Source organism: Aspergillus tubingensis (assembly GCF_013340325.1).
Source record: "Aspergillus tubingensis WU-2223L DNA, scaffold_8, whole genome shotgun sequence".
NCBI lineage: Eukaryota > Fungi > Ascomycota > Eurotiomycetes > Eurotiales > Aspergillaceae > Aspergillus > Aspergillus tubingensis.
Window position 1 is genome coordinate 2,285,194 of NW_023336282.1, and position 21,839 is coordinate 2,307,032.

The following is a 21,839-nucleotide window of genomic DNA, read 5'->3' on the forward strand; positions in this document are numbered from 1 at the left end:
CCGGGCTATGAATAGCACGGTCTTTCTTTCTCTCTCGGACGGGGAAGCAAATGGCCGCGTGTGAAGCAGAACTGCTTTCCACGAACCATCACAGCAGACAGAGGACATTGCACATTTCGGATAGCGTAGTTCACAGCTGCAGAGAAAATTCGTGAATCATTAGCGATCTTAATAGAGTTCGAAACAACAGCATCCCGACGCGTCACGATCTGGGGTCCGGAGCGGAAGTTCAACCGAAGCCGAGAGAAGGCCGGAGGAGAGTTGAGGTCGAGATCGCCGCTGTCCTTCCCTCTCTCTCTTGTCTCTTGCTTCTGCTTCCGCTTCCCATCGCGCTCCACCCGCAGTCTGGCTTCGGACACGTCTTCCCACGCTTCCATCCCATCCCCATCATCTTCCCCTAGCCCTATCCCTTCTTTCTTCTTTACCTTCTGCATTCCTCACTTCTCCGCTCTCTCCTCTTCTTTCGCCACCCTCCGGCGTTAGCGGCGACGAGTCTAGCCAGGGGATTCCAGCCGGACGTGTGAACCACTGGACCTGACCTAACCTGAATAACATCAGTCTCGCGAGAGCTGAGCTGAGCTGAGCTTAGGAACTAACTGCGCTCACCGACGTTGTTTGCTGGAACATAATTCTTTCATCTCCTTCCATTTCCTGTACTCTCTCATCTCTGGAAGTTCATTCATATCTCTCGGACCTGTTCTCTAGCACAAGCGCTCTGCCGGCCCCGGCAGCAGCTGATCATCGGCGCCGCATCTTCTGTGGAAATTACCTGCAACTCTCTCCCTTAACCCAATTCTACTACCCTTTCCCTGTACTGAAAAGAAAAAGAAAAAGAAAAGTCCTGGAACAAGGCGCCAGAATCTCCGTTTCAGAGCTTATCAGATTGACGAACTGGTCAAGTGTTTGTTCTTTTTGAAGCTGTCTTCGCTTCGGATTGTACGTATCATCAAGCCTTTTTTATGTTCCTCTGTTTTGTTTTCGATTGCAATCTGCCAATCGATTTCGCCTGGTGCCTTATCCCCTGTGAGCTTTAAAGAAGAAAACCAGAGTGTTGAAAACAAAAAACCGTGGATTTCCAGCCATCAGAGTCGGAGGAAATGATCCCAGAAGCCTGCTTTTGTTGTTATTGTTGTTTTTCTAAAATATCCAGTGGATGAGAATTCCCTCCTTGCTAATTGACCGCCTGTGTCTACAGACATGTACTTCCCTTGAAAATCAAATCGATCCTGAAGCTGAGAAGAGAAAGAAGAAGAAGAGCCACTATCCAAGGAGGACTGTATATCACAAGCAAGCAATCAAGTTTTCCCTTGAGAGAGATATCCGATCATAAGCTAAAACACCATGGCTACCGAAGATGATAACTTCGATATTGACATCTATGGAGATGGCGGTGGCTACAATGCCAATGAGCAGGGGCCCGAGGATGAGATGAAACATGATGACACAGAACTTATCCTAGATGCGCCCGAACCCACACAACAACAACAACAGAATGGAAACCCCAACCACCAAGGCGACGGCTCCTCCGACGGCACCGTCAAGCCCGACAGTGAAGGCGGCGCTCCCCATAGTGACCCTGTAACCCAGGCGGGCTCCGCCAACCCACAATCCGCGGCCAAGGAGACTCCCACCCCCCAGCAGGGAACCAAGCGCAAGGAGCACGATGATCGCCCGACAGACCCTGATGCTACTCCTGCTCTGCTCATATCGGACTTGTATTGGTGGACCACGGACGACGACATCCGCGGCTGGGTGTGCCAGGCCGACTGCGAGGATGAACTGAAGGACGTAACGTTCAGCGAACACAAAGTGAACGGTAAAAGCAAAGGGTAAGCGGGATGCAGCGGTGGCGGTGACATCTCCAGTCCACTGACGTGATGTTATTATACATATAGACAAGCATTCCTCGAATTCACCACCCTCCAAGCAGCCACCGCAACGAAACACAAGATCGAGTCATTCAGCGCCGGCGGACAAACGCGCAAGCACATGGTCACTTACACCAGCCCGCAACCGAACCCGTTCCGCACGCTGCCCAAGGATGCGCCGATGCGCAAGGACAACCAGGCGCGCTCGATGTCCGGCGGCTTCAACTCGCCCAACCCGAACATGAACTTTGGCGGAGGTATGAACAACATGGGCGGCGGCGGCGGTTATCGCGGCGGACGCGGTGGATACAACAACCGCGGCGGCATGTCCGGCGGCATGGGTGGTGGTAACTTTGGCGGCAATCGGAACTTCCAGAACCCCATGGGTGGCTTCCAAGGGCCGATGGTGGGCGGAGGCTTCCAGGGTAATCCCATGGGGATGCAGAACTACGGTGGCTTCAATAACCGCGGGGGGATGATGGGCGGTATGCGCGGTGGCCCTGGCGGCATGCGCGGTCGTGGTGGTGGCATGGCAGGACCCAATATGATGGGAATGCCGGGGATGAACCCGATGGGAGGCATGGGGATGAATGCGATGCCGGGGGCGATGAATCCGATGATGGGAGGTATGGCGGGTAATATGGGGATGCAGGGTGAGTACCCAGGAAACAGTATTGATGTGTTCTTGTATACTGATCGAGTGCAGGACAAGGTGGATTCCAGGGCCCCAACCCAGCTTTTAACCAGGGCTTCTTCCCTCCCAATCAGGGCGTCGGCGATGGATCATGGAACCCTCATGGGGCCAAGCGCAGTCGCCAGGAGTGATGATTGACCCTTGTACACCTCCCTTTTTTTTTTTTCTTTTCTTTCCTCGTATCTCTCATTTCTCTGCTCTATCAATATCTGGGTTTCATTGCGCGGGTTCGGGGAAATTGGTTTTTATTATCTGTTAGGGTGTATTAGACAATTAAGGGTCTGCAGAAATCTGTTTTCGTTCATTGCTTGCTTGTCTGCATATGTAGTTATAGTTTGAGTATAGGAGTTGGTTGGTAGTTTTAGCTTATCATATTACTTATCAATAAGAAGCAGATAGCATACATACAAGATTCTAGATAATACTACTGCTATCGCTGAAGTACTAAGTAGTGACAGCGGAATGGAGCAACAATGCACCGATAACCCGATCGGCGGGAATTCCAGCCCCTCTTATCGTCATCTGCCTACAACCCTCTCTTGAATTTAGATACCCCTGCTGTTTACTCGAACCGTGGTGATTCACTCACTCACCCTCTTCGTCTCTAATTGATCCCTATCAGCGACGGGAACTCCCCAATACCGCAGAATATAATCTAACCCCGGAGTTACTCCACCACTTTCACCACCTGGAAGTAAAACGCATCGAGCTTCCCCGCATCCAACCACCACTACCCTCTCTACACCAACAGAGACAGACATAACACACCAACGAATAACCAACCCCCCGAAGGGAAAATCCAAAGAACAAGATGCAAGCCGTCCCCGAATCCCGCCAACAAACCTTCGAGGAGATCTACGGCCCTCCGGAAAACTTCCTCGAGATAGAAGTACCCTTTCCCCTCTATTCCCCCTCCCCCCCTCTCCCCCCAATCTAACCCATGAAATGGAAAAACAGGTCCGAAACCCCCAAACGCACGGCACCTCCCGCAACATGTACACGTCCTACGAAATCGTCTGCCGAACCAACATCCCCGCATTCAAACTGAAACATTCCGTCGTAAGGCGCCGATACTCCGATTTCGAGTACTTCCGGGATATACTCGAGCGGGAGTCGACGAGGGTCACGATCCCGCCGCTGCCGGGGAAGGTATTCACGAATCGGTTTTCTGATGATGTGATTGAGCATCGACGGGAGGGGTTGCAGAGATTCTTGCAGATTGTGGCGGGGCATCCGTTGTTGCAGACGGGGAGTAAGGTTTTGGCGAGTTTTGTGCAGGGTATGATTTCTATTTCACTTTCTATTTCATTTATTGTATATTTGGGGTGGGGGTGTATGGCTAACTGTGGTTTTGTGTAGATCCGAATTGGGATCGGAATGCGTGGTAGATTGGTACGTACTTCGTACTGTGGGGGAGGGATGGAGGGGTGAGTGGGTTGGGGATATGAGGTGATAAAGGAGGGGGATATGGGAGAATGAATGAGAAGAGTGTGGTGTAAGGTGGGAGGGAATACATTCGCAATTGCGGGTTAAGGTAGTATTCGTCTGTTCATCTTTCATTCTGTCTTGTCTGGCGGATATCATGTAACTAGCGTTCTGTTGTCCTTTTGCAATCAGTGTCTGTTCTGTCATTCATGTCTGTCTGTTCTTAGCATAAAAGCTGTTATCATCCTGAGCATCTTCAGACTACTCCCATGCAATTTACTATGCTGCCTACAATTAGTCGGTAACACATCTCTACTGACTGTTAAATGCAACTACACTAGCTATGCAGTATCTATGCAGCTCGCTATGCAGCTCACTATGCAAGCTCATCCCACATCGGCGCCAACGTATTATCTGCCCACGTCGCATCCACCCCCGAATTCTCGTCCATCGCAAACGAAAATACCCCCGCACTGCTCGTGCTCTCGTGGAGTCCCTGCGGCGGGGCTGGAGGCGACAGCGCTGGATCAATTGGCCCGCGCGCATTGCCGCTCTCCGCCTGCCCGCGAGCAGATCCCCGTGCAGCATGCTGCTTTCCAGGGTCAGGATTCCCCCCTGGCAATCGTCCGCTCACGGACCCTCCGTCCCGGTAGGCGTGCGGGAACTTGGTCCGAAATCGGTCTCGCAGGTCCGTGGCCCGGCGATGACTCAGATTCAATCGCTTGTCCTGCTGGATCAGAGTCCACTGGAAGCCATGCACGGCGTAGCCTTTCAGCAGCGCTTCGTCCTCGACCACGGTAAACGGGCGGCGTGAGCGACGCCGCGACTTCATCGTAAAGTGCGGCTCCGGGATGCCCAGGGACGCCAGCGTGGATTTGGATCTACTAGAGAGCGTAGGGGTAGTCTTAGACAAGGTGCTGCTCTTGGCCTTGCTGCCTTTCGAGTCAGCATCTTTTGAGCTGCTGGCCTCATTCGCCGCAGCGCCACTGGCCTCCGTATTAGCCCCCCGCGGGTGTGGGAGATGGATCTTCCCCGCTTGTCCGTCGGTCCCTTCGGTTTCGGCACGCGAGAGAGCGTTCGCGAGCGTGTCATGCAGCTGTTTGGTGGCTTCATTGGGATCCGCGGCCCTTGATAGATTAGATGTGCACAATCGACAGTCTCGTTCAACTCACCGATATGCCCAGGGGCAACACACACGAAACCTAGATTAACTTAGTTGGCATCCAGTGTCTCCTCCACGTCCACATGGCTATACCATACCTATCTTTCAGATTGGATGCGCTACGCTTGTTGAATTTCAACTCCGGCTGGGCCAGAATCGCTGTCCAGTTGCCGATGCCGCACTTGACCACCCCTCGCAGCAGAGCAGTCGTCTCTTCCTCGGTCCACTTACGAAGGTTCTTGCGGGACCGGCCCCGCGTTTTAGGCGACAGCGGCTCGGTATTGTCCTCCGCGGAGGCGTCTTTATTGTCAGTCTCAGTGTCTGTCTTTTCGGTTCGTGTCCGTTCCGCTGCAGCGACATCGTCCAGCAGTCCACTGGCGATATCGCCGTCCGCCGCTTTGTCGACCGGAGAATCAAGGATCTCCTCGATGCGACCTTCTCGTCGCTCCGCAATCTGGCTATCTGCAGCATTAGCAGTGAGTAAGCCCGGCTCCACAGCCTCGCTGCCTCGAGACGGTTTGGTCAGTAGCTGTGTGATCGAGCCGGGTTCAATTGGAGGAAGCAAGGCCGCATTGGGAGGTGGCTCGTTGAGACCATTGAGGATAGCAAAAGGGCCGAAGGGCGGCGGACGCTGCTCCTTTTGTGCCTGAGGAATAGGCAACTGCAGGTGTTCACTAAACGTGTCCGCCTGACCGCCCAAACGCCTGCGCTTGCGGAAGTGAAGGGTGTCGTCATCAAACGAGGAGTAAGGGTATCGTTCTAGAGCACGGAGATTGACAAAAGCTGGGAGAATTGGCCGGGGAGGCGCCTCCAGGCTGGGGAGGGAGTCCGCAGGGGCATCCGACTTCTTCGGTCGGGGAGCAGCCGCCCCTTCGGAGGCTCCAGATTGGGCCGAGTCATTGCGGGCAGGGAGGATGCCGGGATTGTTGCTACTGGAGGGTTCCCGGACGTGACTGGCATTGGGTTCGAGCGGGGAGGGCACAGCCAAGAGGCGAGACACCGGCTGACGGAGGGGAGCAATGCGGAGAGACTGAAGCTGGGGTAATTCGCGAATCAAGGATTCGTCGAAGGAGCGGGTATAGGAGCCGTTGGAATCCATGGCGGGGCACCCATACACCCATTCAGGGGATGATCACTGAGGGATGAAGAGCACCATGTAGAAGGAGGAGGGAGATGCCACTGCCATTTTCACGGATGATGATAGTTGGGGAAGATGCAGATGAAGGTGGATGAATTGATCAGACTTGATTAACGTACAGGCGGGCGGCTGATGAGTCAGCAGACAACCCTCTCTCTCTTTCACTGGGAGCAGTAGTTACTGTTGACTATAACCAATGTAGGTAAGTACTTGTATAGCTGAAGATATTAACTATAATATATCTCATGGTACATGTTGAATAGATATAAGGGCTTATGAAAAGCTATAGGTGAGATGGATAGTGTACACTGAGTAACATGCACTATCCCAATGGCTCACTTGACAAGTATTCAATTATCAAAGCAGTCACCAGTTTGATTCCTATTCATAAAATGTTTGCAAGTAGTTATAAGAATGCGAAATATCCCAATACAGCAATCCAGAATATAGCGGTGTACATACATACTGTACAGTAGTATTCAATAAGTTCAATATCAGTTGCAACCCCATCAATCCACCAACTCCATCCCATAGAACCAACTATCATCCTATATCATCCCCACTATGCCCAAAGCAGTAATCAGCTATCCATCTCCTCCGTACTCCATATACTAGTAACTCAACTCTCACCTCTCCCCATCCATACAACATACAACCTAGCAACATCTCCAACAAAATGCCACCCAGCATATTCCCCCCAATCCCCTACCTAATATATGGCATCTTCGAGCCCATCTCCCTGTACGTCTTACCCCAATCCCCCTCATCCCCCAAAACTAACCACATGCATCAGAATCGGCGGCTCCCTCTACCCCCACCTCGACAGCACCTCCTTCATCCTGTCCCAAATCCCCCACAACCCCGACACCACCGGAACCATCACCCCGTCCTCGCTCTCCCTCGCCTACCAACTCTCCAACATCTACTTCCTGCTGGCGCTGCTCGGCGTCGCCCTGATCCACAGCACCTCGGAGCCCAAAGTCCTCAGAAACTATCTGGTGTGTTTGGCGGTGGCGGATCTCACTCATATCCTGGCGGCGGGGTGGTCCATGGGGTGGGAGAGGTTTGTGGATGTGGCGGAGTGGAATGCGTTGACGTGGGGGAATGTGGGTGTTACGGCGGCGCTCTTTGGGTCTAGGGTGGTGGTGCTTGGGGGTGGGTTTGGGGGTGTGGGTGGTGGTGATGGGGAGAAGGTGAAGAGGAAGGGACAGTGAGTTGGGTTCTGTTGATGTGTTGGGTGTACATACAGTGTAGGTAGTATGGGATGGATGGATGGATGGATGGATGGATGGATGGATGGATATCGGGGACCCGGGGATTATCAATCGCCGTTGTAAGTAGTCAGTAGACAACTAAACAGGACATGGTCATACATAGATGATGATATGACATTGAGATCGACATTTACCCTTTCTCGCAGTAGTAAAAGGGAAGTATACCGATTAACCTTCCCCTTTCAATTCCAAACTAAACTATCTTTCTTTGACCCGCTCGGAGTTATCCGATAGTTACCCACTACTACACCCTCATCATCATCATCACCCCTTCCCCTATCTATCTAACTAAGCTACCGTAACTACTAACAGACTAACTTCTACTTCCAGCCTAGCTTACTATAACAGATCCAACTAACTCTTTATCAAGAATAGATAGACTATTGGCAATGGTCTAGACCAACCATCCCCACCCCTACCTACCTAACCCTGTGAATCTTCGGCTGGCTGTATCCTATCTATCCCATGACTGGTCGTTTAGTTAACTAAGTATGACCCCGGTTCGGATCAAAGGAAGTGCATGCATGCACCAAGCTCAAGGTCTAAATTCAATTTTCAATGAAGGAATTGCCAGTATACTATGAGTAGTAGTAGTGGTGGTAGAAATACATGCCCAAAGAAAGAAAGGAAAAGAGAACAGGGATTATCCGAAATCAAGAAGAAAGAAGGAAAAAGGGGGAATGATCACAAGACGAAAGGAAAACAAGACATCATTAACCAGACCAGATTGAATCAAGACAAGGAATAAAAGAAATCGTCATAATAATCAGTCAGCGGCTTACTTGCTTCTGTTTCCTGCTCATCCTACCTCTGCTGCCCAGTACGCGTCATATTACTGCCCCCCATATTGTTTGCTGCCTAGCCATTCATCCATTGCGTCTAGATGACATCTGTTATTGCCCCAAGCTCAGACCACGCCACGTGTGTGCTACTAGTCTAGTTGGTGGGTACCTGACGTTGCAATTGCTGGAACAGTTGGTGCAGGGCTGGCGGGCCGTGCTGTTGGTACTCCCTAATGTGCGGGAAGAGGAAAGGGAGGCCCGGCGACGTTTGGAACTCCTGTCGGTAGGCCACAAAGTTCTCCGTTGGGTCCAGCAGGCACGCTAGTGCAGGGGGCAGCACCGGAGTCAGTGTCATCCGGTTGGTGGCGCTGTCCGTGTGCGTGAAGGTCGGGTTGGACGTGCTGTATTTGTACAGACCGCTGAGAATCGCCGTGAACGAGTGGTAATTGCGGTAGGTGTAGAGGGCCTGTGGTTGTCAGTACGTGATTCTTTGTTATGCACTCCTGCAGAGAGGATGGGTGTGGTCTACCTCGACAATTTCCTGAATGTAGCCTATCATGTCCGGTAGTCCCGTGCAACATTCCCACACTTCCAGGCTTCGCAGCTCCCATAGCACTAGGAGTCGCTTGATTATGGCGTCTGGCTCCACGAAGCTCTTCTGACTCAACCCGGAGAAGTATTCTTCGTCGAGGGCGGTGGTAGTCTTGGCGAAATCTAGAGCCGGTGCTGGGTTCGTCAAATCTAGCTCGTCGAGCAGGGGAATTTCGACCGAAAATGGCTTCGTCCAGTTCATCTCCCGGGCGTGGATGTATGTTCGTGTGAACCGTACCCCCAATACCGAGAGCTCAAGTAGAATGGCTTTCAGACTCGGCAGATGCTCCTTGAATAGCTGCTGAACAGGCGCTGCGATAAATTGGAAGCCCGGGTAAGGCGTGCTAGCTGGGACTGGCTGTCTCAAGGCGTGTAGGCACCGGTTCACGGCACGGTGGGCGAATGGGCTGCGAGTCTGAAGATGCTAGTCCAGTGTCAGTACTTGGCAGCAGAGCATCATGCCAAATATCAATCACATACCTGTTCCACCTCTTTGTACTTCCCCAGCTCCTCTGGAAACATTTGCAAATAGTTGAGCAAGTGGATGTACAGCGCCGTATGTTGTTGTAAAAACCACTCTACCGAGTGTGCTCGGTAGCCCAAGAAGTAGCGGACGAGTTCCTCAAACGAAATCCGTGTGAAATGCAGATGACTCTCCGTGTCGATGGCTTCTGCTATTGCTATCGAGGGCATGTCACTATCCCGCTTGGTAGGAAGCCAGCTCCAAGGTTCGAGTGGAGGGCCGGAGATCTGACATCGTCGAATGATTTCCTCGACCTTCTGATAATGGGACAGGTTGTCAATAAATGCCGTCTCGTGCGGCTCCACGAGCGAGTACAGAAACGCGGTGATGGCTTGGGGATCGCGTTTCTGAAGAGACTTTCGCGGGAGGTTGCTGTCTCGAAAGAGTCCGAATCGGATCACCCGCTTGATCTCATGGGGATCAAAGGCCCAGAACACGGTGGTGGCCTCGTCCTCCCACCACCGATACGTGAAGAAGGTCTGGGGAACCTCGCCCGAGGGAAACAGTTCCAGGTAGGTCGGCTGTCCCGTGCCTGGGAACGGCACGCTGGCCGAAGGTGAATACGCAGACATGCCAGAAACAGTCAAGATGGCTCGCGGGACCTTGGTTCAAGCAACGACGAAGGGGAACGGACGGTCCCTTTTGACAACTGGAGGAGACTACGATTCAGCAACAGAACAACATAGTGACGAAATAAGTAGCAGCGGACACCGTTGCCTTGTTCCCGGGGTCCTTTTATCCCTGTAGGTGTACTACCAATGTGAATGTATGATCGGAACCAAGCCCTTCCCGATGCCAGGTATTGATATCAACATTCTAGAACGGCCCCCCAGGATCAGGCATATAGGGCAGGGGAATAGACGACGTCAGATGAAACAGGCCGGGGACTAACCTCACGGAAACCGGAAGGACGAGAGGGCTCGAGCCCAAATGTACACAAAGGAAGGTAAAAAAAAAAAGGGACGTTGACGAGGGCACACCGGCCGGCTTCCAGCAGGTTGAACGAGGGTGTATTGAATGGACCGGGAACAGGGACCGAAACAGAAACAGAAGTAGAAAACCAGATAAGGGGATTAATCCAAACAGCTAGCTCTATTGTATTGCACCGTGCATTACACCTGAGAAATCTGCAGAAAGCTGGCCACGACGGATGATAGACCTTATCGTCCTTCAGCTGGTGCAGACTACTTTCCGTTCTTCAAGACCTTTTGCCACGTTTGACAACTCACGGGGGAGAGCAGCTGGATAGGCGAGGAGAGCTCCCATCAACGAAGCACAATAATGCTGCTCCTCCTGCTGCTGCTACTGCTGCCTGTGGCATCCGAGCGGCCAGAAAGCATGGCGGCAAGTGGCGCATTACAGGACAGAAAGAAGAAGGGCAGACGAGGGCTGATCCAGATCCGAACCACTGGGACCCGGGAGCCAGGATAGGCTAAAGGGACGGAGATTACCTTTTGATACAGGAGCTGAAATCATGGCCAGGGCCTAGCGGTGGGCCGACGACTCCAATCAAGCCAGTTGGCCGTCGCATCATTTAATCCTCGACTGGTGGCCAAGGGAAGGAATGCATACTCCGGGCCCCTGGAAGGACCGTTAGGTCTTGGGGCCCGTCTAGGAGCAGCCGAGCAGACCCTCCCCACATGGGCTGTGAATAATAAACCGGATTCAAGCATCAATAATCGTCGTCTCCATAAATAATCGGGGCCGTTGGCAATAGTAGGACCGATAATAGTAACAATAATAAAGAACGCCAGCCAACGGCGGGCCAGTGGAACAAACAGGTAGTATTCTAGAGTGGAATAGAAATATGAGATAACCCTAGAAGGGAGGTATTAGAAATAATTAATAAAATAAAATAAAACAAAATAAAATAGAATTGAAAGAATATTCAGAGAAGGAAAAATTAAATTAAATTGAAATTGGATATTCAGAAAGACGGAACAAGAAAATAAAATAAAATAAAAATTGGATAAAAATCCAAAAAGGAAATTGGAGTGAGAGAGAAATCATACACACTACAGAGAAGAAAGAGAAGCGGTCAAGAAGATGGATGGAGCAAGAGGGAACAGATGGAACAGTGCGTGCACAACAGCACCCCAAGAGGGTCCTGGTCATGCAGGACTATTTCGGTTTCTGGAAGGTTCACTTGGGGCCGCATCTCATCGGCAATGAGACCAGACACAGAGGAAGAGACTGTGTGAAAGAAAGAAAGAGAGAGAGATCAATCTTGTTCGTGTTCCAGAGCCGTAGCGGTGTACAATGACAGGATATTAATGAAGTCAACTATACATCAGCCTCGCGGGAGAAGACGAGGCAGTCGAGCCACTGAGCAGTAAGTAGCTAGACTACAGTAGGAGCAGCTGAGCGAGAGGCGACATTCGTCAAGCGCCAGGAGCACGGCTGAGAGTAAGCCAGAGGCAAAAGGCAAAGCAAAGCCAAAGCCATCGTTGTCACAGTCATGATGATGATGTCGAAGCATGAAGGGCTGATCCTCCAATCCCGCTGTGGGAACCCATTACAGTAGCTAGCTTCCTAGCTTAGCTGGCCAGACAGGAATGCTGTGTCGAAAGCTGGTCGTACACGAATATCTCCAGCCTGCTAGGTACGTAGATAGTCTAGTCGTATCCATCTCTTGTGTAAGATTGAAAAAAAATAAAATAAAATAAAATAAACGATCGGGTGGCTAGCAACCTCTCTTGCTACAGCTGCGACTAAATTAGTGGGTGAAGCGAGTGCAATGCAGAAAAGCGTATCGCCGCTGATCGGGGCGATGGCGATCGGGGGGATTGCTTCTGGGCGAACAATTGGAGTCTGCTTCCATTCTAGCGCCCCCAGATGGCCTGATTGACCTCGCGGGTTCATCATCATTGGCTGGTCCTCTTTTTTCTGTTATTTTTTCTACGATTCTCAACTCCAGTCCAGTCCACCTCCCAGGATTGAATGATGACGACGGCGGACTGGGGAATGAATAGATAGAGCTAGCTAGACTGCAGTCCTCGGACGTGTCCACGCCAGTGTTACCCTCAACAGCCGACGTTGCATGTCCCACAGACCGGGGGGCAGACAGATGTGGATTCGGTCACCCAGGAAGGATTGACCATAATACCAATAGCAAGTGAGAGGAGAGAGGAGAGTAAGTAGTAGTCTGGAGAATGAGAATGGGAGTCAATGGGGATTCGAGCAGTAGCGGAGGAACTCGTGGCGGTGGGTGTCTTTTCGCCAAGCAGGATCCACCATCAAGAGAAAAAGAAGAACAATTCAATTGCTCTGTTCGTCTGGTGTATTCCAATCGATCAATGAAGGAAGGAATGTAAATCCTTCAATATTCTTCCCTCTTTGCTTCTCCACGGTACCTGGTGCCTTAATTGATCCTAACTCTCAGGAACGCGTGGATACCAGAAGGTTGGAAACTATCGAGACAAGCTAAACTTCGCCTTCGGGTGGAAAATCATGGCGGGATTCGATGATCGAGCATAGCATCTCCACCCCGAAACTTCCATCCACTAGACTAGACTACCAGAGACCAGCCAGATATTGTGGCGCAGGGCAACAAGAGGTTGGAATCAGGGGCCCCGCTTGGGAGAAAACCCTGGTGTGCCCGGCATCAACTTACTGTCGAATTATTAGACTAGACGTCTTTCCATCCACTATGGGAGGAGGAGGCAATATTGTCGATGGGTCACAGCAAGAGGCAGAATAGAAACCAAAAGTTAGAAATCAGCCATCCGAATCAATTCTGCTGCAATCATCAGACGCCGGAACTTGCGGGTTGCAGATAGCCACGGCAGCGCCGCTGCACACGGCTTCCCTCCACGTTGTGCCATTCACAAGCATCCCAGGAAGAGTAAGACATCTTCATCTTGGACTTTGGACCGGAGTACTCCGGCCAATGTATTCCGTGATGACCCTAGTCGTCGAGACCCGCTCATTCCGCCGCCGTTTTCGCGGCCACGGGGCGTCCCTTTCAGGAGAGAGAGGGATGTCCAAGAAGTGAAAGAATTGAAGCTTCCTTCCTTCCCTCCATCCTGTGTCACGACTCACCACTTTTGCTTCCTCGCCGGATTCTACGTCTAGGCCAGTATGGTTACCATCCTGCAAAGACAGGGCTGTGTCGCTGAGCTGTCGCATGCAGAGAGGGTGACCTGGAACCTCAACGCCCCTGTACTTACTTGCACGGCCCGGGAGGTCCAGACTCGGAGCGGATAGCCACAGCCATGGCAAGCGACAACTATTGATGGGTGGCTGACTGGGCTTGTATGTAGGCGGGAGGAGTCCTTCTGCAAGAGCGCAACGGTTGTCAGGACCTTGCCAAACCCTAGATAACCACCGCTCGTAGTCCGTAGCCATGTTGTCACTCGGCTGCCTGGTCCCCCGTCTCCAACACGCCCGCTTACTTACATATGATGTCTACATACATACCTACATGATTGTTCTCTGTGTTTCCCGCATGTTGTGACGTGACGTTGTGCGAAAACAATCGCTTTCACAAGCCATCTGCCGTGCAGATGCGTGGGGGCTGCTTACAGCCAGAGCCTATAGTTGATCACTATGTGAGGAGCATTATAGCTTGGTCACCATTCCCGGACAGCGACCTGTCCATCCAGATAGACGTGGCCTGCTAGACCCGGATTGGTTCCGGACGTGCAGCATGCATGAGCCTGGCTCGGAGGCTAAGGAAGTATGTATGGTGTGCGTGGACGAGTGCGTGTGTGTAGAAGCGAGTTAACGGGTGGGCTATGTCACCGTGGCTTGAGACAAACATCTCGAAAGCCTCGCTCACAGGCCAGGTAGGTATATAACCTTCGTACTCATCTACCAAACGGAGAGAAGACCACTGCCGAGCATCTTCTGCTTTTTCCAGGGCTCGCGGGGGAAGCAATATGTGAATACCCTTGGACTGAGCAACGGACACTGTGATACAAGTGTGTGCGATGCCACCTTTCCCTCGATGATCGTGCCGCCTCGATCCCTCGGACGAATCCTGCCGGTATCCTGCCTGACATGGCCGAGAGACATCCAAGAACCCTAAGGCACCTCCATCCACAAACGGAAGATGGTGGGCAAGCCTTTCCCAGACAAAGGGGGAAAAGAGAGCGGAGAAGGTGGACAGAGGGGAATAAGATACGGAGGTGGAAAAAGAAAACATTCAAGCAAAGGCGCAACCCGCAAGTGATGGATCGCAACCCCATCTTTCCCCCCTTGATCCTGTTTTCTGAGCTTAACCGAACCATCCCGAGCGCCAGAAGGCGTGGATCGAAGGAAAGTCCGACCACGGCGATGGTCGAATATCAATTATCAATCACAGCGAGATCGACTAGGTCAAGATGACTTGTCAGTTGACTTAACGCAAACTAACCCATGCGACATGGTGGCTAAGTCTGCATGGTCAGCACCCGATTAGTTTGGCGCTTCCTCTGATATGCCGAGGATCGAGGGGAGGAATCGGGCCAAAGGGGCGCCGGCAGGAGGATGTATCCAGATGAATCAATTCCTCTCTTATCATCCCATCCCATCAGTGCGACTAGAGCGGCATCTGCAATCTGCACCGGCATCAGCAACCAAGAACTAAGATACAGTCCGTCCGTCGAATACTCCATCGTCTCCTCATCCCACGCAACAACTCACATTTATTTATTTTTTTTATTATTATTTTTGTTCTCCCATTCTAGGTCCCGTCTCTTCTCGCTAAATCCCTCCTAGTCCACTACCCCCCACGGCTAATAGGGAGAGGAGGGGAAGAGAAAAAGAGGAGAGGAGAAAGATGAGGAGAAGATCCATACTGACCTGCAGCAGCCCAGTTGACGTGTTACATTCCTACTTGTAGCCTTGTACAGAGTAGATGGGCTAAAGGAGATGTTCGGTTGGCTGATTTCAACGGAACCAAGGCAGCACAGGAGACCCCCCAAGACTCGCAATTCCTCATAGTCCGATGGGTCGACCACTGCACCAGATCAACTTCGGCCAACTGCTCCAGCCACTGTTCATTCATCTCCAAGTGCAGCTTCCCTTTTGGATCGGTTGGCTCCCGCCTTGGGATGTGAGACGTAAACTTTTTCCCAGGACCCATGAATGGATTGCATCTACCATCCCACCCTGTTGTCCCCAGCACCGTAGCATCCCTGTTAGAGGTCACGACAGGGTGGACTCGAGGCGATGGGCCGTCCAGATAGTAGCATCTGCGCGAGTCTTACCATGGATTAGATAGATCTGCTGGGGTGGCACGGGAGTATCCGGCGGAGTTGCTCTGTGAATGGGTCGGGGAAATAGACAAAGCAAAGGGGGACGAGGGAAGTTGGAGGTGGTAAGAATAAGAAATGTCCTACTGCAACTGGCCCAGTTACAAATTCCAGGAAAGGAATGAACTAAGGACTTTAAAGAATTAATGGTATCATACAATCACAGGCAGACAGACTTGGCATCTTGACCTTGCTTTAGTGTACAAGTCTACGGTACAGTAGTTAACAGGTGTAACTTTGTGTCCTGTAGACAATTCTTTCTCTTTTTTTGTTCTGGATAACGCTTCATATAATTATCGTAACCGGCGTCATACAGGTCCACAAAGCAAGACAAGATGTCATCGCCACAGCGGAATTTTTCAACGCTTTTATTTTTCCGGCAGCCTACATCACTTACCATGCCACATTTACTGGAGGGCACGGCGGCGGTCACGCTCCTCGGCGATGGAGAGCTTGACACCCTTGCCCTTGGGCAGGGAGATCCAGGGCTTGTCCTGACCGATGACGAAGACGTTGGACTCACGGGTGGCGAAGGTGTTGTCAATAGCGTCCTTGATGTGGACGATGTTGAAACCACCATCGTGGCGCTCACGGTGGGTGACGACACCGACACGACCCATGTTACGACCACCGGTGGCCATGGCGACAACACCAGTGTCGAACTTGACGAAGTCGGCGATCTTGCCAGTGGCAATGTCGATCTTCACGGTGTCGTTAACCTTGATGGCGGGATCGGGGTAACGGATGCTATAAGAAAAGCCCTTGTTAGCACGCTTTGTTCTCACGTTGCGGCTCCTTACTGTGTTCCAGCAAAGAACTGCGATTCTAGTTCTGTCGTCCTCCGCCGATCAACCAAAGCTTGGTCCAACGACTGAATGACGCGGAACTTGTAGAGAGTATGCACTCACGTTCTCGCATCGTGCGTAACCAAGAATGGGATCCCGCCCTTGCCGAGCTGAACACGCTTGACCTTGCAGAGCTTGTACTCGGCCTCCTCAGCCTGGATGCGGTGGACGGTGAAGCGACCCTTGGTGTCGTAGATGAGACGGAAGTTCTCGCCGGTCTTCTCGATGCCGATGACGTCCATGAAACCAGCGGGGTAGGTAGGGTCGGTGCGGACCTTGCCGTCGACCTTGATCAGACGCTGCATCATGATCGCCTTGGTCTCACGGCCGTTAAGGGCGTACTTGAGACTATAAACCTGTCAGTCCGCCGATTCCTCGAATTCTCTTCGTTCCTCTCGTAATCGTTGGATGGGTCGTACCGGTTGCGGATGAAGACGATCAGGGGCAGGCAGTCCCGGAGCTTGTGAGGACCGGGGGAGGCCTTGGGGGCATAGGTTCCGGACATCTTGTCCAGGAGCCAGTGAGAAGGCGCGCTAAGGCGCTTCTGGTGCTTCTTACTGTACGAAGCATGGTGGTTAGTATTCAACTCCTCAAAATCTTCAATTCTTCTGCCGTAGCGACGAAAAACGGTGAAAACGCAATTCCACCGATGATCTCGCTTCGTGCAATAAGAAAAGCGTAGGGCGTGTAACTCACGGTCCGCGAGGCATCTTGGCTGCTTTGTCGACTTGAACCGGTTAGTTGTCGAAGTGTCGCAAGGGAAAGAAAGAGACGGAACAAGGACTTCAGCGGCTGATATCCAGCCCATCTGCATTTTTCGCTTAGCGGCTGGTGCCAGCGGGGCTTAGCCCTAGCACTAGTACTGTTCTCTAGCCCAGCCCCACTAATCCCGACCAGTACTAGCCTGGTGGGTCACATGTGTTACATAATCAATACTGGGTCTAGGCTTCATTTAATAGTATTGGACTCTTGTTCAATGCTTTTTGCTTTTAGTAGCTGAAATATCTAGAAACAAAAGGATATCTGACGCCGTCTAATCGCTATATGCCATAGATCTTTTCACAATTTTAGATGTAGCCCTTGATGACAGCAACCTCCGCGTTGAGGATGGACGATCCAGCAGCACCGATAACGGTGTTGTGCGAAAGAGCAGCGAAGCGGAGATCGAAGTAGCCACCCTCATTGCCGTCGCGCACCCGTCCGACGCTAACGGTGTAGCCCTTGGAGATGTCCCGGTCCAGTCTAGGCTGGGGTCTGTCGGGCTCGTCGAACACCCGGATAGCCTGCGCGGGTGCAGAAGGAGCGCCCAGCTTCTGAGCCTCCGACTGGTACTCCCTCATGGCCTGGGCCACCTGCTCTGCGCTGGGAGCGGGGCGGTTCTTGAAGCGCAAGGAAACGAAAGCCATGTGACCGTCAGTGACTCCAACACGAGTGCAAGTGGCGCCAACACGGAGACCGGACTGCTCTTCGAAAGCAGTAGCATCGGCGTTCAAGGAGCCCAAGATCTTCTGGGCTTCGTTCTCAAGCTTGTCTTCCTCACCGCTGATGAAAGGAATGACGTTGTCCAGGATGTCCATGCTGGGGACACCCGGGTAACCAGCTCCAGAGAGAGCCTGCTCGGTGAAGACTTCCACCTCCTCAACGGGACCAAACTTGGCCTGCAGGGCAGCGAACGGGATGACAACACCAATGACAGCGCAGTTAGAGTTGCAAACCAAGAATCCCTTCTTCAGGCCGAAGTGTTTGCGCTGGTGAGGGATGAGGTCCAGGTGGTGGGGGTTGACGGTGGGGACGACGAGAGGGACGAGAGGGTGCTTGCGGTAGTTCTTCGCGTTCGAGAAGACGGGGATATCGGCCTTGATGAATTCCATCTCTGTAACAGTTGTGATCAGCAGGTAGTATTGTCGCCTGGGCAAAGAACCACATACCAACATCACCCGCAATGTCGCTGTTGAGTCCAGAGAAGACGAGATCGCAGTCAGCGAACTGTTCAGCCTTGCAGTCACGAAGGACGAGTGTGCTAAGCTTCTCCGACATAGCCGTAGACTGCTTCCATCTCACGGCATCCTTGTATTGTTTGCCCGCAGAGCGCTCAGACGCACCGACGGCGTGCAGCTCCAGGAAAGGGTGGTCGGCAAGCAGGAGGATAAAACGCTGGCCCACGGAGCCAGTGGCGCCCAAAACACCTGGACATTATCAGCAACGCAGCCACAGATGAATCGCGAGTGTTGTATCCATACCGCACTTCTTCTTAGGATATGAGGCCATTTTATTTGATATCGAGTAGGTCGCTCTGCGATTCTCGTAATCTGACGGTTGTCAATTACACGTCTTTTATAGGCAATGAGACAACGATGGATGATTTAAACAAAAGCATTGGCATCAAAAATCTCAATTGGAACATGCTCACGGGGAGACATGGCCAACATCCGGTTGCAGCGCCTTAACCGACGGAGCCCCGCAAGGGATGAAAGCACAGTTGTATCTCCACCATCGGCATTTTTGAAGTTTATGACACCGTAGACAAACGAGTCGCTTTGCAATGACCACAATGTGATTGAACTATGAGCAGACTAAACGAATTGCACTCACCTCTTGGACAATGATGCGGAAGTTGGAAAGGGACAAGAGTGGCGTTACCGATTAAAACTGCGATATCGCTCCGGAGCACATCTGCCCCGCTGTGACTCAGCCCTCACTACTGACTGACTAACCACTCCGTAGCATTCTCCGCCAATCTGATTGGTCGATTGCTCCGATTTTATAGAAATGTGAATGGCATCATTTTAGGGCCTCGAACTAGACCTTAAGTGGATGGGGTCGATATAGTTGAAAGTGATGAAACTAGCCATTGATATGTACAGTCTTTTGCCTGCCCCTATTTACTATGCATATGCCATCCTCGGCTGAGAGAGCAGATCGCGCCATCTATGCTTCGTCCTCATAATCGAAGATCTTGCCAGGGTTCAATAACCAGTGTGGGTCAAGAGACTTCTTGATGGAACGCATAATTCCAATCGTGGCTGGGCCAAGCTCCTTTTTCAGTGAATCTTTTTTACCCAATCCCACACCATGTTCACCCTGGAAACTGGTCAGTCATGCTTTCATGTACAAGTTCAGGTTGCGGATGTCTTACAGTGCAAGAGCCTTCCATTTCTAATGCACGATCAACCATGTCGTACACAACCTTTTCCACTCGCTCCCTTTCTTCTTGGATAGTGCGGTCATATAAGATACTTGCGTGGAAGTTGCCATCGCCAATATGCCCAAGGATACTGGCAAAGATTCCCAGGTCATCGAGTTCTTTCTTGGAGATTTCTACTATGGTTAGCTAACATCCAGGTACTGGGTTGTCAAAAAGCATACCAATAATGTCTGGCAATCTAGAGATCGGCACGGAAACGTCGGTTGACCATACTTCGGATCCTCGCTCTCTTAGCGCCAGCATACTCCAGAGCGATTGTTTTCGCGCAGACCATAAATCATGTGCTTCTCGCTCGTCTCTTGCAAATTCGAACGAGCTTGCGTTGTTGTTCTTCGCGAGTGCTTTAGTCAGGTTAATACTATCCGCCACCCCGGCCTTGGTGCCGGAGAACTTGAAGAATAGAGTGGGCAATTTCTTCCATGTTCTTCCAGTTCCTCCGGCGCGGTTGATGACATCCATCTGAATCTCATCAAGAATCTCCATGCATTGTACTTGAATGCCTTTTCGAACAAGCTGCATGGCAGTGGATGCCGCATCACGTACAGTGGGGAAGGTCACCACGCCGACACGAGTCTGCTCTGGAATCGGCGTCAATTTCAGGGTAGCTTCAGTCACAATACCAAGGGTTCCTTCAGACCCAACAAACATTCCTGTCAGGTTGTACCCGGCTGAAGTTTTGCGTGGACGGCGACGTGTCTTAATGACCCGACCATCCGCCAGCACGACAGTAAGGTTAATTACCCAGTCTTTCATGGTCCCGTACCTCACGGCATTGGTTCCACTGCAGTTTGTCCCAATCATGCCACCTATCATTGCAGACGGTCCCGGGTCAACGGGAAAGAAAAGACCGCTGTCCTTAATCTTCTCATTCAAATCCATCCATTGAATGGACGGTTGGACCACAACGTCCATATCAGATTCGTGCAACTCAAGTATCTTGTTCATCGTCACGAAATCAATGGTCAATCCACCTAGAGGGGCCGAAAAGTTGGCCTCCAGACTAGAACCTCCGGAGTAGGGTATCATTGGCATTTTGTATTTGTGACAGATCTTAGCGATCTTGGAAACATCATCTGTACTCGCCGGGTAGGCAATGGCAACTGGCAGACGATCAGCATTGATGCTGGACCATTCTGAAAACCCATGTTGTTGAAGATCGTCTTTGTCGGTGCTGATGATTTCATCGCCAAGCGTGGCTCGCAGTTCTGCAATGGCCTGTTTGTTCAAATCGATGTTTAGTCAAGTACATATGATTTACCATATATATATATATATATATTAAGAACACGGGAGAGCCGGATAGTTTTCTACCTTCTCAAAATCCTTCGCAGATCCATACTTAGGATGCTTGCTATCCAGAGACTGGGACTGTCCGCTCGTCACAGCATATGCATAGCCGACGCCCGCAGCCAGGGCAGAGGCTAACAGGGTCCTGCCTGAATTTCGAGAACCCGAGCGGTTGCCAGAAGGCCCAGTATTGGCACCGTTCTCCTGTCCAGTATTGCCGTCATTCTTGTGTCCTGCCTTTGAACTAGCCCAACGCACTGCTTGTTGAAGAGGTAAGGAATGGCGTGGCGAGAGGGCGCTGGGCCGGCATTGAAGGGCGCGGAGATGTGCGGGGAATGCCCGAGGCACCTGGCTGAGCGGCCGCATTGTCTCACGAGCTCGGATCCACGGGGAGTGAGGAATATTGCTATCTGTAAGATTAAGGGTTGAATTGAGCAATATATATTACATTCCCAGTCCGGTTAAAAAAGACATACTAGGCCTCGAAGGCCGAAAATGGGGTCTCCGATCATCCAGTCGTAGCCCGTTATAGGAGCTTGGCCTCGGCGCGAGGAGAAACGTCATCGGGGCTAAGGATGAGACGTACAGCAGATATCGGAAATAGGCCGAGTAGAATGCCATAAACCTGCCTTTGCTGGATAGTGGAAATGGTCTTGTCTAAGTCTAGAGGTGCGCAAAAGTAGGTTCACCCCCACATTGGTGAAGGTTGAGCAACGATGATTGATCCCCACGTTTTGAGGGGTTGCTGCTTATCATTGAACGCGATCGGCCAAAACTCCGATGGTGCCTCAGGAACACAGGCAGGCTAC

At 51.7% G+C, this 21,839-nt stretch overlaps 9 protein-coding genes across 9 annotated transcripts; 3 read left to right on the forward strand and 6 right to left on the reverse strand.

Annotated features, from left to right (window-relative positions):
• Positions 1–5: 5 nt before the first annotated feature.
• Positions 6–434, reverse strand: AtWU_07120 (uncharacterized protein; the record flags this gene model as incomplete). The annotated part of the gene is made up of 1 exon (XM_035502229.1): positions 6–434. One exon carries the CDS (start codon positions 432–434, stop codon positions 6–8), a length of 429 nt encoding a protein of 142 aa, XP_035358122.1.
• Positions 435–1,341: 907 nt separating this feature from the next.
• On the forward strand, positions 1,342–2,693 carry AtWU_07121 (RRM domain protein; the record flags this gene model as incomplete). Its single annotated transcript, XM_035502230.1, has 3 exons — positions 1,342–1,829; positions 1,896–2,521; positions 2,575–2,693. The coding sequence occupies 3 exons, from the start codon at positions 1,342–1,344 to the stop codon at positions 2,691–2,693; spliced, it is 1,233 nt and encodes a 410-aa protein (XP_035358123.1).
• A 680-nt stretch (positions 2,694–3,373) lies between these two features.
• Positions 3,374–3,950, forward strand: AtWU_07122 (sorting nexin-3; the record flags this gene model as incomplete). Its single annotated transcript, XM_035502231.1, has 3 exons — positions 3,374–3,451; positions 3,520–3,841; positions 3,922–3,950. 3 exons carry the CDS (start codon positions 3,374–3,376, stop codon positions 3,948–3,950), a joined length of 429 nt encoding a protein of 142 aa, XP_035358124.1.
• Positions 3,951–4,363: 413 nt separating this feature from the next.
• Positions 4,364–6,248, reverse strand: AtWU_07123 (telomere repeat binding factor family protein; the record flags this gene model as incomplete). The annotated part of the gene is made up of 3 exons (XM_035502232.1): positions 4,364–5,114; positions 5,160–5,189; positions 5,248–6,248. The coding sequence occupies 3 exons, from the start codon at positions 6,246–6,248 to the stop codon at positions 4,364–4,366; spliced, it is 1,782 nt and encodes a 593-aa protein (XP_035358125.1).
• Positions 6,249–6,963: 715 nt separating this feature from the next.
• On the forward strand, positions 6,964–7,501 carry AtWU_07124 (uncharacterized protein; the record flags this gene model as incomplete). The annotated part of the gene is made up of 2 exons (XM_035502233.1): positions 6,964–7,028; positions 7,081–7,501. 2 exons carry the CDS (start codon positions 6,964–6,966, stop codon positions 7,499–7,501), a joined length of 486 nt encoding a protein of 161 aa, XP_035358126.1.
• A 996-nt stretch (positions 7,502–8,497) lies between these two features.
• On the reverse strand, positions 8,498–10,029 carry AtWU_07125 (uncharacterized protein; the record flags this gene model as incomplete). Its single annotated transcript, XM_035502234.1, has 3 exons — positions 8,498–8,809; positions 8,873–9,358; positions 9,415–10,029. 3 exons carry the CDS (start codon positions 10,027–10,029, stop codon positions 8,498–8,500), a joined length of 1,413 nt encoding a protein of 470 aa, XP_035358127.1.
• A 6,071-nt stretch (positions 10,030–16,100) lies between these two features.
• On the reverse strand, positions 16,101–17,248 carry AtWU_07126 (40S ribosomal protein eS4; the record flags this gene model as incomplete). The annotated part of the gene is made up of 4 exons (XM_035502235.1): positions 16,101–16,440; positions 16,602–16,886; positions 16,958–17,095; positions 17,235–17,248. 4 exons carry the CDS (start codon positions 17,246–17,248, stop codon positions 16,101–16,103), a joined length of 777 nt encoding a protein of 258 aa, XP_035358128.1.
• Positions 17,249–17,605: 357 nt separating this feature from the next.
• On the reverse strand, positions 17,606–18,806 carry AtWU_07127 (aspartate-semialdehyde dehydrogenase family protein; the record flags this gene model as incomplete). Its single annotated transcript, XM_035502236.1, has 3 exons — positions 17,606–18,411; positions 18,467–18,724; positions 18,779–18,806. The coding sequence occupies 3 exons, from the start codon at positions 18,804–18,806 to the stop codon at positions 17,606–17,608; spliced, it is 1,092 nt and encodes a 363-aa protein (XP_035358129.1).
• Positions 18,807–19,466: 660 nt separating this feature from the next.
• AtWU_07128 (oxidoreductase, FAD-binding protein) lies at positions 19,467–21,396 on the reverse strand (the record flags this gene model as incomplete). The annotated part of the gene is made up of 4 exons (XM_035502237.1): positions 19,467–19,619; positions 19,675–19,856; positions 19,905–20,958; positions 21,055–21,396. 4 exons carry the CDS (start codon positions 21,394–21,396, stop codon positions 19,467–19,469), a joined length of 1,731 nt encoding a protein of 576 aa, XP_035358130.1.
• Positions 21,397–21,839: the final 443 nt, after the last annotated feature.